Consider the following 12,193-nt stretch of genomic DNA (forward strand, 5'->3'; position numbering starts at 1 on the left):
TTTCGGTGGCTTCATCCCGGGATTCTCATCCCAGGGGCATTAAAGGATGGAGAGCATCCAGGGCGCAGCTCTTCAATGCCCGTGTGCACCAGGCAGAGAGCATCCCGGGCACAGCTCTTCAATGCCTATGTGCCCCAGGCGGAGAGCATCCCGGGCACAGCTCTTCAATGCCTGTGCACACCAGGCGGAGAGCATCCCGGGCGCAGCTCTTCAATGCCCATGTGCACCAGGATCACCTGGGAGAGTGGAGCAAAGCTCAAGCTCCCAGACTACCTTAGAACTCGCATGGGATGGACTGGCCCATGGGAACAGCTCCCTCATGGAATGGACCCCCCGCCATGGTTCAGGGCCTCCCTGAAGTAGCACTCTGCCTTTTCCTCTGGCAGCATCCTGGCTCCTACACAGAGCGAGTCCACGGCTCTCCCAGGCAGGCTCTGTATCATCCCATCACTAGTGGTTCTGCTGGAGCTTGAGGTCACGGGAGGCTATCCATTGACAAGATGAAACCCCGCATTCTATAGAGGTAGAAAAAATAGGACCAGAATGGAATAGAGACTTCTCCTTGAGAAAGACAAAGGATTTTCAGGAGTGCCAGTACCTTTTTATTCTTAAGGCTGAAGCTGCACCATTGTCTGGGATCAGGCCTTCATCTGTGTCTATCATTAGTACCGAGTGCTGCCTCAGCTTTCCAAGGACTGAGCTGGCATTGTTCTTGCACAAATCACTCACGAAAAAATAACCCACGACGTGTGATTGGCTTTCGAGGAATGCTTTTGTGCAATTTGGGTCACTGACTTTTACACAACAGTCCCGCAGACTTTCTCTTGTTTTTTCTCTCCAAGGGCAGACTTTGACGACACCGCGACGTACTCAGCAGTGGCCACCAATGCCCACGGACAAGTGTCCACCAACGCGGCAGTGGTGGTGAGAAGTGAGTGCTGGGTGGGCTTTCACAGGGCACCTCCCGCCTCCTTTTCTCTTTCTCTGCTGCACTCACTTCGCTGTCTTGCAGGGTTCCGGGGAGACGAGGAACCATTCCGTTCGGTGGGACTCCCAATTGGATGTAAGTGGGTTTTCGTTTCTTTTCTGTGTGGTGAAATGTTTAGTGACATAGCAGACAATTTGAAAACATGATTTCCTAAGGGCCAAATCTTTTTTTTTTTTTGAGACAGAGTCTCGCTCTGTCACCCAGGCTGGAGTGCAGTGGTGCCATCTCGGCTCACCGTAAGCTCCGCCTCCCGGGTTCACACCTAAGGGTCAAATCTTTTTTACAAAAATCATATTTCAGAGAACTCCTCCAAGTTTCTCCTGGCCAGTGTTAGCATGCTGACAGTTTGTTCCCGTGTAATTCTATGGCTAGGTGGTATTTTTAGACTGGTGAAAACATCACTTGGAGAGACTTTACCTTTTTGATCTGGAAGAAAAGAGACACGTCCAAATTCTTGACCTGAATGCATCATGTTGCTGTTTTGTGTTTAAGGAGATGTTTTTTTTTCTCCAAAAGTTTCTTGGTCCTTGTAACAAATGACTTCAGGTCAAAACGAGGGCAGTGCAGCAGGCTTTGGCCCAGAGACCCACCCCAGGCCTAGGACCTGCCTTGGCCTTGTAATGAGGCAAAGCCCTCTCTGGCCCTGGGCTGGCTTCACCCTAGCAGTCCCATGGTGCTGGGTGACCCATGTTGGGTGAGGTGAGGAGGTCCCCATGAGGGCATCTGGAGGATGGGGACATGATGGATGCACTTTCAATGCAACTTGTTTATGGCTTGGGAGTGAGTTTTAGAATTGGCCTGAACTTCCCAGGAAGGAACCGTACATTCCGATGGAAGGACTGATTTTACTGTAATGTGAGGCTTAGATGCTCTGGGCCACATGCTGGGAGTGGAGAGTTGACCGAAGTGACCATGGAGGGTGGAGCCTCCTGGCAGCTGCTGGCCACTGTGGGCGTGGCCTCTGCTTGCGATTTCTGTGTGACTTTTTTTGCTGGGCTACATCCAACACTCGGTGAGCCCCCAAGACCACCAAAGGGCAGGCAGGGATCAGGCCAAGGTGAGCCTGGGGAGGCCGGGAGATCTGGGCGTCTGTGTGTAGCTTTGGCCCTCAGGACAGAGCAGAGTCCATGTGGAGAGTTGCCCCAGGTACTGATGAGCTGGGCAGGTCCTGGCAGTCACCTGGTCCCATCCCGGGGTTTCTCCTATCTATTAACATTTTATCTTCCTCAATAAGAACCGTGGCGCAGTTACAGCGTAGATCACCATGGAAGAATGCTCACGTGTTCACCACCCGTGTGTGACAGAGGGAAATATCTTGCTATTTTTGCTTCAGTTGTTTTTCGCTGAAGTCAAATTTACATAACACAACATTAACCATTGTACAGTGTACGGCTCAGGGTAGCTTCAATTATTTTCCAAGAACTGAAACAATGACAGAGATGATGGAAGCACCCAGTGCTGCTCCTGCGCATCTCCCACACCGTCCTGGCATTGGCAGTGGTTTTTAAATTTTTTATTTTTATTTATTTATTTATTTTTGAGACAGGGTCTTACTCGGTTGCCCAGGCTGGAGTGCAGTGGTGCGATCTTGGCTCACTGCAGCCTGGATCTCCCTGGCTCAAGGAATCCTTTTCCTTCAACCTCCCAAATAGCTAGGACTACAGGTGTGTGTCACCAAACCTGGCTCGTTTTTTTTTTTTTTTTGTATTTTGTAGAGATGTGGTTTCACCATGTTGCCCAGGTTGGTCTCGAACTCCTGGGCTCAAGTGATCCTCCCGCCTTCGCCTCCCAAAGTGCTGGGATTACAGGCATGAGCCACCATACCCGGCCTGCAACTGTTGTTTAAACTTCCCTACGTGCATATATCTATAAACCATACAGTTTTTTTTGGTTTTAAAAATTCAGTATAGATTTTTTCCTGACATGTATGTACTTCTCCCCCTAACACACATATTTTTGAAATTTAACCAGGCTGACGCTTCTGGATCTAGTTACTTCATTTGGGTGAACTCTAAACTCTACGGATGCAAATACCACCGTTTGTTTTGAAGAGAAGGCAGCCGTGGCCTCCAAGTCCATGTGACTTGCCAGAAGCCACAGTCTGGGGCTGAGGTTGGACTTAAACCTTTAGTCTTCACACACGATCAGGTTCTCAGCCCTGCCTCTAACGACACCACAAAGTCGACTTTATGACATTTAATTCTTCAGCAGTGGCTTGTCTCAGCTCCGGCTGCTGGAACAACACACCATGGCCAGGGCAGTTTACGAACAGCAAACACTTATCCTCTCTGTTCTGGAGGCAGAAGCCTGACACTCAGCAGGCATGGCTTCTGGTGAGGAGCCTCCTCCTGGGTTGCTGACGGCACCTGCTCACGGCGTCCTCGTGTGGAAGGGAGGAAGGTCTGGCCTCTTCCTCCTCTTCCAAGGGCGCTCATCCCCCCCTGGGGTCCCACTCTCACGATCTCATCCCACCCTCATCACCTCCCAAAGGCCCCACCTCCTTACACCGTCCCATTGAGGGTCAGGGATTCAACACTAGAATTCTGGGGGGACACAGACATTCCGTCTGGAGCACGGACCTGGCTACGGGTGTTCCATGCTGTGGGGCGGTGACAAAGACGTGCTTTTGTGGTGACAGCCTGAGTGTGTCTGCTGTCAAAGATGCTGTCTGCGCTTCGGACCTGAAAGCTCCATCGTTTCTGTGCAGTGCCCCTGTCATCGGTGATTCCGTACACGCACTTCGATGTCCAGTTTTTGGAGAAGTTTGGGGTCACCTTCAGGAGGGAAGGCGAGACGGTCACTCTCAAGTGCACCCTGTTGGTGACGCCGGACCTGAAGCGGGTGCAGCCGCGCGCCGAGTGGTACCGCGACGGTGAGTAGGACACGGCCCAGACCCGGGCACACACCAGGAGGCTTTTGGACAGAAATGTCCTTTAAATGTGGGTGTCGATGTGGCTTTTGTCTCTACCACTGAGTCAGCTCCAGACAGCCAAACAAACTGAGGGACGTAGAGGACTTGGCGGCCCAGCGTCAACCTTGAACTTCATCCAGGAGAACCCTGGAGAGGGAGACCCTGAACCTAGACCGGCCACTTAGAGACTGACCGCTCGCACAATGACAGAAAGAATGACCTCGTGCTATTTAGATTCAGTTTAATGCACATTACTGCATGCAAGGGGCTGGTTAGCAGCTTGTGTACTATCTCTAGACAGAAATGCTACCTTAGTCGTATTGAGATCCTTTTCTTCCTCCCATCCAGTCATTTTGTTTTAGAGTTTGATGATATGGAGGGTCTATGCTGGGTTCTTTGGAGATGTGACAGTAGCCCCTTCAGATGCACACCCCTGTGTTCCCCTACAGGCAGGAGGAAGCTGGTTGAGGCAGTGGCCGTCCAGCAGAGAAGCAGCGAGCCCCCAGGTGAACCCAGTTTACCTGAGGACAAAGCTGGCGGCCGCTCGCAGCACGTCCCACCTTTACCCACTCAAGTGGCAGCCTGTGTTCTGGGCTGTGGGTGCTCTGTTCACGCATGTGCTTCCATGAAGTGCAGGTGTTGGGATTTTACCAGGTTGAGGCTCTGCCCTCCGTGGTGTCCAGCTTGACTGTCCTGTCCCGTTCTGAGACGGCGCTGGTGTCCTTGAGGCTTTCTTTGCCTGCTGGGGTGATTTCGGATGCAAACCTTCCGTGTTAATGCTCTTTAAGATGTGCTGTTGAAAGAGTCCAAGTGGACGAAGATGTTCTTTGGAGAAGGCCAGGCCTCCCTGTCCTTCAGCCACCTGCACAAGGACGACGAAGGCCTGTACACCCTGCGCATCGTGTCTCGGGGCGGCGTCAGCGACCACAGCGCCTTCCTGTTTGTCAGAGGTGCGGCAGCAGGGTTGTCAGGGTGCAGACCTTGTGTGTGCCAGGGGAGGGAAGGTGGCCCTGGGAGGAGGGAGGCACTGGGAAAAGGAGTCCGGAGGGTGTGAGACCACTTTGCTCCTTGGAGACCCCATGCGGCACCGATTTTCCCTCAGTGCACGGGCACGCCAGGTGCTTCCTTCTGATGAGCAGACAGAAGAATCGGGACACAATCCGGAATAGATTAGAATCATCATTTTTTGTCTCTCTAATTGTTCATCTACTCATTAGCCTTTGAAAAATGATTCCCAAGAGTGAGTGCCCCAGATTTACTCATTCTCAGGGAATGTAGCCCGAGGATGAAGAGGGGTACAGTGTTGGAGTCCCAGGGAACAGCTTCCTTACTCTCCTGCCAGAGACTCATTCCCTCTGGACTTTGGCTTAAGAGAGAGAGACGTGATGATGACAGCCAGTGCTGTGACTTCCACCACCCACTTCAATGAAACTCGTGCTTAAGACACTTGTGGCCATGACAGCCATCATCACCTGAAGCTTTATGTCAGGCAGTGTGCTGGGGTCCTACACAGATTTCGTCTTCACAACAGACTCACTAGGGAAGCTTCACTCATTCCATTTATGAAAAGAAAGGCAACATTTGTGGTCTACAGATATATATATATTTATAAAATGCCTATTGTATACAGCCTATAGGTGTGCATGTATGTGTCTATACTTACATAAACATCCATATATACATGAGCTAGAATTCTTACAGTAATAGCAAAAGGAAATACTGTTCTCAGCTTTCCAGATGAATCCATGGAGGCTCAGAGGCAGGAGAAATGTCTCTAGGGTAGAGAAGCTGGGATTTAAATTTTGTTGGAGCCTGGAGCCTGAATTCCTGCTATAACGTTGTAGTGTTTTTAGCATCATGTGACTGAGCAGAAGGGGCCACCTACTCCCACTCCTCCTTTTATTTTGGTTTTGTTTTTGAGACGGATTCACACTCTGTCGCCCAGGCTGGAGTGCAGTGGTGCTACCTCTGCTCACTGCAACCTCTGCCTCCTGGGTTCAAGCGATTCTCCTGCCTCAGCCTCCCCAGTAGCTGGGACTACAGGCACGCACCACCACGCCCAGCTAATTTTTGTATTTTTAGTAGAGACGGGATTTCACCATGTTGGCCAGGCTGGTCTTGAACTCTTGATCATAAGTGATCGGCCCCCCTCGGCCTGCCAAGTGTTGGGATTACAGGCGTGAGCCACGCGCCCGGCCCCACCTACGCTTTTATCCATGTCTGTTTCACTCCCCTCCTGCTTCTGCCCTGGGCTGCACCTCAGCAGCCTCTGGATTTAGGGGCAGCCTCCTTGCTGAGGCACAGCTGACCCACAAGGAAGGCGTCGGAGCGCTCCTGCGCCATGTGGCTGCTGCTGCTCTCCGGGTCCCCGGGCTCCCAGCTCCATCCCAATCAGCCGGGCATCCTTACCTGCTGCCCAGGTTCTCACCTTCCCACCTGCCTCCAGCTCCAGCGGGATGCAGGACGCATCCATACATCTTCATGATTATTTTTCCATTGCATCTGCTAGATCAGAGCTTAAAGGAAGGACTATATCATTAAAGAATATTTCATCTGAAAAGAAAGAGAAGAAATGTCAACCAAACGTATCTCAGCCTCCTCACTTCCCACATGATAGCCTGAGCTTGCCAGTCTGTGAGGTTAGACACTTCCACCAAGTTTCACTGCTGTTATTAGGCGGGCGTTAAATGTCCCTTCCATCCTCTGCATGTGCCTACTGGTATGATGCTCCGCCCCATAAAAAGGCAATAAATGCAACACAACTCAAATCGCCTTGCTCACTCAGCACCAGCAAGAGGAAGAAAATAAGTCGAGGGTGGGGAGTTTAACCATTTTCATCGCTTTCTGAGGCTTTTGAATGTGAGAGGAAACGATTTGGCTCAATGTCAGGAAATCCTCAGCTTTTAATACCCTGAGGATATGTGAGCAGGAAACTGGATAGTGCTTACACCGCTAAGCATGCGTCACAGGACAGCCAGGGCTACTGAATAAATACATAGTTTAGATAAGAAGGTTCACATTCAGTGTATTAACTTTCTAAGTTGCTCTGTTGGTTTTCATGCAGCTGTAATTAAACCTAATTGCAATAAGGTCATCAATAGACAGAGAAACGAATGATACAATATTGTCCCAAACATTTGCTCAAAGTTGGCGAAAAGAGTAAATCGCCCAATTTCCTAAGGATTTTGAAATAGAAGAGTATCTCAGGTGATATTTCTCAGGTGTTAGAAATGCCAAATTATTGTCACTGTTTTGTCCGCACGTTTTTGCCAACGTGCAGTTATGCAACATAGCAGGACCAAGAGAAGATGAACTGTAATTCAGGATCTAATGACGAAAAATTGTAGACTTAGTGTTTTATCAAGGATTCTATGTTTTGAAGCTTTTTAATTCATAAATAATTTTATATTTCTTGTCACCAACCCACCAGAGTAAGAAATATTCTAGTACTTTGACCATGAGGATTAAACAGTGGATCAAATCAAGGGGATAGAATTGGAGCTTGGAGGAGCTGTCACCAGGCTTTGCAGTGACCCCAGCCTTTAAATGACAGGCGTGTGCCTTTTCTCTCCCTGCCCCAAGATGCTGACCCGCTGGTCACAGGGGCCCCCGGTGCACCCATGGACTTGCAGTGCCACGACGCCAACCGAGACTATGTCATCGTGACCTGGAAGCCGCCCAACACCACCACCGAGAGCCCCGTCATGGGCTATTTTGTGGACCGGTGAGCGTCTTGCAGTCTCCCGGGGATGGGAACGTTCCGCACGGAATCTTACCATGGACGATGATATATTGAGAAATCTTTCTCAACGCAGGTTGACGTTCCCATTTTTTGACTGGCTCTAGGTACATGGCTAATTGGTTGTGTACGGTCCTGTTTAGGTAACTGGTAAATACGGCCAAGTAGGCTGAGCCCAGCATAACCACGCCGGGTTTCTTTTTGTTGAAAGTGGGGCTTCGTTTGCCTGTTGCACACCCAGTAACCAATCCCACCAACGTTTTCAGGCTCACTCTGGGCCCCGCGCTGTGGTTCTGCTGAGGTCCGGGCTGTGTCCCGTACCAGAGAGGGCCCTGGCTTTAGCAGAATTAAGGTTTGGAACTGTCCTTCCCTCCTGAGAGACAAAGTGCTGCGAAGAATGCCAGCTCATTTCTACCAAAGTTCTTTCCTTTTCTCTACTGAGGAATGAGGTGTTCTTCTTGTTTCCAAGTGAAAAATCTTGAGCTTCAAAATATTGGAGTTTGTGTTTGAGTTGATAACTTATATTTAGGTCATCATTGGAGCCAGTGGAGTTTGAACTCTTTGACTTCCCATACTGGGGACAGCGCTTGGAGCCTGGGGAGTATGAGCAGAGCCACTGGGTTTACTGGATGTGCAATTTATGCCCTAAATACAAATTCCAGTTCTTGGAGTAAATTATAGTCGAAGAAAATGAATTTAGAAATTAGACGAGAGTATAAGAGGATGGTTCTGGCTGGGCGTGGTGGCTCACGCCTGTAATCCCAGCACTTTGGGAGGCCAAGGTGGGCGGATCACGAGTTCAGGAGATCAAGAGCATGCTGGCCAACATGGTGAAACCCTGTCTCTACTAAAAATACAAAAATTAGCTGGGTGTGCTGGCATGTGCTTATAATCCCAGCTACTTGGGAGGCTGAGGCAGGAGAATCTCTTGAACCAGGGAGGCGCAGCTTGCAGTGAGCCGAGATTGCGCCACTGGACTCCAGCCTGGCGACACAGTGAGACTCCACCAGCAAACAAAACAAAAAACAAACAAAAAAAAAACACAAAGGTTGGTTCCTGGTAGAAATGCAAAATTTTATATGTATATTAAACAGAAAAATAAGGTGATTATCTCAGGAAAAAATGAGGAAATTGGCTTTTTTTTGTTTGTTTATGCTGATTAAATTCTCTTTTCTCTTCCAACAAAACTACTTGTTTGGCTGAGACATTTGCCATCAAAGTAATATTTTGATATGCTAGAGACAGTTCTGCAGGGAGTGCTGTTCAGGGCTTACCTTGAATTAAGCAACAACAGCAAGAAAAACAAACCCTCAAAACGATCTTCTTTTTTCCTGGGACAGCTGATAAGTTTTCCCGCCATGTTGACAAAAACCATTTCCTGCACTGTCTCAGTTAACAATCCACACTCCTCCCCTCATTACAAAAAGAGCAAACATGAAATTCAAAGCAACGGAACGTTTTGGGAATGGGGGTGCATTTGCAAGTGGGGGGTGCAGCTCCTCCTCTGCCCTTCCTTTGGGCTTACGACTTGCCAGCTGTTGCCTGAAGTTGCAGGTTTTCCCATCAGACTTTTGGTTTTGACCTTGTTGTTCTCTTTGGCTAAAACAGCCCATGACATGTGGATCAGAGAGCTTTCATTAAAAGTGCTGGATACTTAGCGGGAGAGCTGGTTCTTTCCCAGATGAAGGCACCACTTTGGGGTTGAAGTGCTCCCTCCCATCACTGATTTTCTGAACTGGCTCTTTTCTCCTGGGGATTTAACGTGAAGGTTTTTTTCTTACATTTTTCAACCTGTGAAAAACAAAGGTTAATCTTTCCTATATTTCCAGGTTTCTGGTCAGGAATTAATATTTTCAAGACTTCTAAATTCCACGAGAGGCATTCTAGAAAGAAATGTCCTAACGTTATTCCAGGAGACTGTAAGCCAGCTTTCCCAGGGACCTGGGCCCTTGGTCCCACATAGTGGGACGGGAGCTGGAGGCAGAGTGGGCTGAGCCTGTTTCCCCAGCCTGAGCCTCAGACGGGCCAAGCCGCAGCTTAGGGGTGCTGTGACTATGTCACATAAGTTGGAAAAAGAACTGTTCAGGATATGTCTAAAATAACTTTTTGAGGAGATTTTTGCCTAAATGTGTTTGATGACAGAAATTGATCTTCAGCTATAAATTATTAAGATTCATGGGCATATATTACATATATAATAGATATTACATATAATATATATATTGCATTTTCTAAATAGCTCTGTTTTTTAAAGTTTATCTATACAAGTCAATATTTTAGCAGCAAAGATTTTACTGGCGTGAGATATTGTCCTGTTATAATCAGTGTGTGCATATATGTATATACCTATATATATTTAGTAAGTTGCCACATTTGCTATTCTCTGTTGTTTTTCTTTTTTTAACTTGAAGATGTGAAGTAGGAACGAATAATTGGGTGCAGTGCAATGATGCACCAGTGAAAATCTGCAAATACCCGGTCACAGGGCTTTTTGAAGGAAGGTCTTACATATTCCGAGTGAGGGCAGTGAACAGTGCGGGCATCAGCCGACCCTCCAGGGTCTCTGATGCGGTGGCTGCACTTGACCCCTTGGACCTCAGAAGGTTACAAGGTAAGCTGCTCACGCCTAAGTATCCACTGTGCCCAGGAAGCTTTGGCTGTTTTGTGTGTGGTTTGTTCTCTCTTTCCCTCCCAACTCGATGTGAGCCCTGAGAACGCCCTGTGCGCAGAGCACAGCACAGGCTGTTTCACTGTTCTCTGACATTTCTGCCAACATCACTGCAGGAATGAAAACAGGCTGACGTACACTCTAAAATGAATGTGCCTCTCCTCCAGAAAGCTCTTTGCTGGAATCCAGTTAAATTGGCTCAGAATTAGACCTTTTTTTATTCCATTGGTGATATAATTTCAACACATAATGACACTTAGAAGGCCATCCTATTCGGAGTTTTAATTTTGCATGACACAGATTCCTTAATGGGACTGGGCCCTTCGTTATGGTTGTAAGCGAGCCGCTATATTTTCCTTACCCACATGGTCCTTTGCATCCACCACCAAAAGCTGAGAAGTGCTAACTGTTACCAGGACACTTCCAGAAACAGCTCTGATGCCCCCAGAGGACTCACAGGTTGTAGTCCTAATGCAGAGGAGATGCAGAGCTGGCACAGAATGAGGGAAAACGGGCTTTTGGGGAAAACTTCGCATGTCAAATCAAGTGTCAACCTTTCTCTCTGCAGCCGTTCATTTGGAGGGAGAGAAGGAGATTGCCATTTATCAGGATGACCTTGAAGGTAAGTGCTCCTCATCACCCCAGCTGCTCAGCCCCTGGGGATTTGGAGTTATAATTAGAGACGGGAGAGATGGACAGAGAACGCCCCCTACTGGGCACGGCCTCTGCATGGAAAAATGAAAACTGCAGGTCAGGCCTGCAAGCCCAGTGTCCACAGAAGTTAAAAAAAGAAAAAATCAAGCAAGACAGAGGGAGAGGGTGGGAGAAAGGGTGAAGGAGTGGTGCGTCTCAGACTCACCTTTCATTTGGGGTTTACAAAGGCGTTCTTTCAGGGATTTGTAGAGAAGAAACCAAACTAAAGCTAAGACTTGGTTCCTGGGTGATGTAAGATCCTTTCTCACAGATTGCATTGTGAAATCGATTTCATTTTACATTTTCTAAGCAAAAATTTTATTCCTGACATTTTAACTGAAATGGATTGAGTCTTTCCTGCCAAATGATGTTCTTGGTCCTTATGTATATTTGATTTTGTGGATATTTCTTCTCCCTGATATTCCTTTTAGAGGGCTTTAGAAAGAATGATGTGTTAAGGAGAATCCAACATTATTAACTAGAAATCAAAAGATTTTAATTGGACTTATAATTAGAGTTCGTAGAGTGCCATGGGTGAAAACTTAAAAAGAAAGATTTCAAATCAGTGTGGAGCCAATGGCTAAGGAGAGGTGATTTTGAGCTGCTCTTTAAAATCACAGCCGTGTTCTCTCTCCTAGAGCTGCAGACTCAAAAGCGTTTTCTGGATTAGTTTTCTACATCTGAAGCAGATAGATCCCCAACTAGTATCCACACATTGCATTTTCTGCCACGTGAAGATTTTTCTCTAGGATCTCAAAACAAACGTATGTCCCAATGTGTCCCATGAGGGACATAAACTCCCAAAAGAAGACCGTTAAGAGTTCTGGTCAAGCCAAGGTAACCTTTAAGCCTTAGTCAAATCCTCTGGCTCCAGAAGGACCTAGAACTCAGGAAGTACACTCAATACATAAGGAATGAAAGTGAGGGATTTGGGGAGGGCAACTTCTTGCAGTCTCGGGCATCTGGCTTTTTGACTCAGCCTAGTATTCTGTCTCATGCATGATAAACCCTCCCCATTTTCCAGATGATTAAAACATGGATATTTGAATGACCGAAAAATGGCTCCAAATTCTGTTAGAAGAGAATTTGTTTAGAATGAGGCTGGTTCTGGCCTGCAGGAGGAACAGGCAGCCCAGGCAGCCTAGAATGAGGTTTGGTTCTGGCACGTGCGAGGAACAGGCCGACCAGCCCGCG

General features: G+C 48.0%; 1 protein-coding gene across 1 annotated transcript in view; it reads left to right on the plus strand.

Moving 5' to 3' along the window:
* The window catches only part of MYOM2 (myomesin 2), a 100,607-nt gene that overhangs the window by 23,320 nt on the left and 65,094 nt on the right, over positions 1 to 12,193 (plus strand). Inside the window, exons 7-13 of the mRNA XM_054498927.2 lie at positions 843 to 931; positions 1,013 to 1,063; positions 3,696 to 3,860; positions 4,688 to 4,849; positions 7,482 to 7,623; positions 10,050 to 10,249; positions 10,875 to 10,928. Coding sequence (XP_054354902.1) covers positions 843 to 931; positions 1,013 to 1,063; positions 3,696 to 3,860; positions 4,688 to 4,849; positions 7,482 to 7,623; positions 10,050 to 10,249; positions 10,875 to 10,928 — 863 coding nt within the window. The remainder of the gene's footprint in view (positions 1 to 842; positions 932 to 1,012; positions 1,064 to 3,695; positions 3,861 to 4,687; positions 4,850 to 7,481; positions 7,624 to 10,049; positions 10,250 to 10,874; positions 10,929 to 12,193) is intronic.

This window comes from Pongo pygmaeus, chromosome 7 (assembly GCF_028885625.2).
Source record: "Pongo pygmaeus isolate AG05252 chromosome 7, NHGRI_mPonPyg2-v2.0_pri, whole genome shotgun sequence".
Taxonomy (NCBI): Eukaryota; Metazoa; Chordata; class Mammalia; order Primates; family Hominidae; genus Pongo; species Pongo pygmaeus.